This window comes from Entamoeba histolytica, genomic scaffold, assembly GCF_000208925.1.
Source record: "Entamoeba histolytica HM-1:IMSS scf_1104750518849 genomic scaffold, whole genome shotgun sequence".
NCBI classification, from domain to species: domain Eukaryota; phylum Evosea; order Mastigamoebida; family Endamoebidae; genus Entamoeba; species Entamoeba histolytica.
This window is the reverse complement of record NW_001914934.1, coordinates 1-3,639: the sequence shown is the minus strand read 5'-3', so window position 1 is coordinate 3,639 and position 3,639 is coordinate 1. Positions and strand designations below refer to the sequence as shown.

The 3,639-nt window shown below is 21.5% G+C and overlaps 1 protein-coding gene and 1 pseudogene across 1 annotated transcript; both read right to left on the bottom strand.

The window, feature by feature from the left end:
- Nucleotides 1-1,601: 1,601 nt before the first annotated feature.
- EHI_168720 lies at nt 1,602-2,258 on the bottom strand (annotated as a pseudogene).
- A 79-nt stretch (nt 2,259-2,337) lies between these two features.
- On the bottom strand, nt 2,338-3,027 carry EHI_168710 (uncharacterized protein; the record flags this gene model as incomplete). Its single annotated transcript, XM_644112.1, has 1 exon — nt 2,338-3,027. One exon carries the CDS (start codon nt 3,025-3,027, stop codon nt 2,338-2,340), a length of 690 nt encoding a protein of 229 aa, XP_649204.1.
- Between the last annotated feature and the right edge of the window lie 612 nt (nt 3,028-3,639).

The window sequence follows — 3,639 nt, the reverse complement described above, 5'->3', positions numbered from 1 at the left end:
TAAGAGTTATTATCAAGACTCAACCAGTTACAAACGTGTTTGTAGGAAATCAGAATCTCATTCAAACAGTAAATTGTTTCTATTCGATGAATAATTCAATTGAAACACCAAGTGCTCAATACCAAATTCAACCAACGTATGACAAAGGACTTCAAAATTACAAACAGAAATCCACATTTAATAATAATGAATCATTTACATTAGTGATAGAGAAACCACATACAATAAGTACAGACTCTCCAATAGTCCATTCATATAAAACTACATGGTCATTAAGTGAACAAACAATCTTTGCATTGAATGATGATGGATGACAAAGTCAAAGATCTAATGAACAAGAAGATTAATATAATGAATAAGAATGTGAGTATCTTCATGATAAATTATGAATCATCAATAGTTCAATATATAGTGCTAGTGTATCCTAGCAACGAAAAAAAAAAACAAATAACAGAAAAATGAAGTTAAGAAGAAAGCAGAAGTAGATAATGAAAGTAGAAAATAGAAGAAGATAAAGAGTAATAAAATAGAATAAATAATAAAAGAAGAAAAAATAAGAAATAAATTGTGTATTTTTATTGTAAAAATTAGAAATATGAAATAAAAGTGTCTAATCTAATGATGCAAAATAATTAATATTGTTTTATTGATGAAAAATATTTTATTCTTTCTATGTTTATTATTTATATGTATAACTTCATCATGATATTTATTATATATTCAATCATATGTGTTATGTTATTATAACATATAATAAGTGATAAAATATAAATGAAAATGATATGAATATATGATATAGAATATAAAACAAAAGAATAATAAGAATAAATGATAAATAAAACGAGAAATGATAATCAATGATATAATAATAAAATCAAAGTATAAAATATAAAATTAATATTAATATAAAACAAAAGAGAATAAATATAAATTGAAAATAGATATAAATGATAATAATATAATAATGATAAAGATGAATATTCAAATAATAAAATACATTTAAATATAAAAGAATAACAATAAGAAAATCTAAATAATATAAACATAAAAAACATAAAATAAGAAGAATATAATAATATATAGATAATAAGAAGAATACAATGATATAAATAATATAAACAGAGAAATAAATATATAAAAATACGATAGATAAATAACATATAAATAAAAGAATATGAATAATAAAAATAAATATAAATAATCAAATCATCTATTTCATTAATATTTCATACAAAATGAATAGAAATGATTATAAAATATAAACATAAATATTTACATATTCTGTATTTATCATACTTTTTATTTTTTTATTTTTTTATTTTTTTATTTTTTCATTTTTATTTTAGGAGCAAAATATAATAAATGGAATATTCTATGGATGCAAATTTTTTTGCATCTTTTTTCTTTTTTGTAAATTATTTAGATGCATTATTTCTTTGCTAATTTTCGTACCCGTGATGAGACTACTACTACTACTAGTAAAAGAGAGAATGAGAAGAATACTCCTAATCAAGGTATGAGTAGAAGAAGAAAATAATTTAAGAAAGAGATAATTAATTAACAATTAAATGATAATTGAATTCTTTTTAAGAAATAATCAATTAGTTTAAGTAGCATGAACCAGTAGTTTCATTATAATCATAACTTACTATACTGAGAACATTAGAGAAAGTGAAATCACCTAAGATTCTTTGAAGACCAAATGGCATATTATTTAATAGGATCTGTAGATAATCATTATATTCAATAGAAACAATATGATGATTAATAGTAAGTGATGAGTAAGCATTTTCTCCAAATAAGAAGAATGAGTCATTAAGATTAAATGACAAACTACTTTCTAATGGAACTTGAATTTGACTTTCATTTGTATTACAGTACATAATAACGTCATATTTTGTTTTCTTATCATTAATTAGAAATAAGAATCCTATTCCATATATCTTTTCATTAGTATTATCAGTATCATCATTATTATCATCATTAGATAATTTAACATTAAATCTTAGGTCATAATTAGCCTTTGTTCTAAATAATTCAGTCTTTAAACTAGTCATATCAACATTGATTTAAGATGTGTTACTATTCTCTACTATTGCTGTAGCACTTTTCATATTAGTAGGATCAAATTGAAGAATCTGGTCCACTTTATAGACAGTGATATTTCCAGCATAATCATTTATATCAAAGTTCTTTGCTGTAGGTTTTGGAGTAAGTCCACTTCTTCTTGTGGATGCTAGTGTACGTCTTGATCTCATAATTTTTCTTAGTTTTAGTGAAAAAGAAATAAAAGACAAAGAATAGATTAATTAGATTCTAGTACTATCAATGAATATCTTATATGAGACTGAAGATACATAACATGATAGTTAAATAACCAAGTATCATTTCAGCATTATTCTCAACATGATTATAGTTATAGTCATAATCTAAATTTAATCCTGGTAATTCATTTTTTGAAGGATCAATATAAAATACATTCTGAGGATATGTTAAACAAACATTTAAGTCGGTAGTGAAATTACTAACAATGTCTAAACAAGATGAGTCGGAGTATTCCCTGCCTTGGATTGTATTCTTTACTATTGTAAAATTCCACCATCTTCCATCATGAGGAAAACATAATTTCTTTTTACCAAAAATATATTGTAAGTTTTTACATCCTTTATCATAATAGACATAAATGAGAAAATGAGAGTCTCTGATTTCATCAACAGTAGAATAGTTAATTTGAAGAGTACGGTTTTCAATTGGATTAATTGCATTTTTACAGTTTTCCATAGTAGCATAATAAGTGAAATTCATATGTGTATTGTTGTTATAAAAGAAATAAGCAGCATAATCAGTAAAACTAATACAACTATTAAGCGGATAATATTCAGTTTGATATTCATTACTAACATATTTAAAGTACTTGTATGATTTCTCCTCATTTCTAGAATTAAGTACATTGTCTTGTGCATCAATAATATCATAGAGATATCTTCCTTCAACATTAATAACTGTTAAAATAATAAAAAAAAACATTGAACAAATCTTAGTGGTAATCTATCTTATTTAGTTTAAGGGTATTATTAGATGGGTACGAAAATTAGCAAAGAAAAAATGCATCTAAATAATTTACAAAAAAGAAAAAAGATGCAAAAAAATTTGCATCCATAGAATATTCCATTTATTATATTTTGCTCCTAAAATAAAAATGAAAAAATAAAAAAATAAAAAAATAAAAAAATAAAAAGTATGATAAATACAGAATATGTAAATATTTATGTTTATATTTTATAATCATTTCTATTCATTTTGTATGAAATATTAATGAAATAGATGATTTGATTATTTATATTTATTTTTATTATTCATATTCTTTTATTTATATGTTATTTATCTATCGTATTTTTATATATTTATTTCTCTGTTTATATTATTTATATCATTGTATTCTTCTTATTATCTATATATTATTATATTCTTCTTATTTTATGTTTTTTATGTTTATATTATTTAGATTTTCTTATTGTTATTCTTTTATATTTAAATGTATTTTATTATTTGAATATTCATCTTTATCATTATTATATTATTATCATTTATATCTATTTTCAATTTATATTTATTCTCTTTTGTTTTATATTAATATTA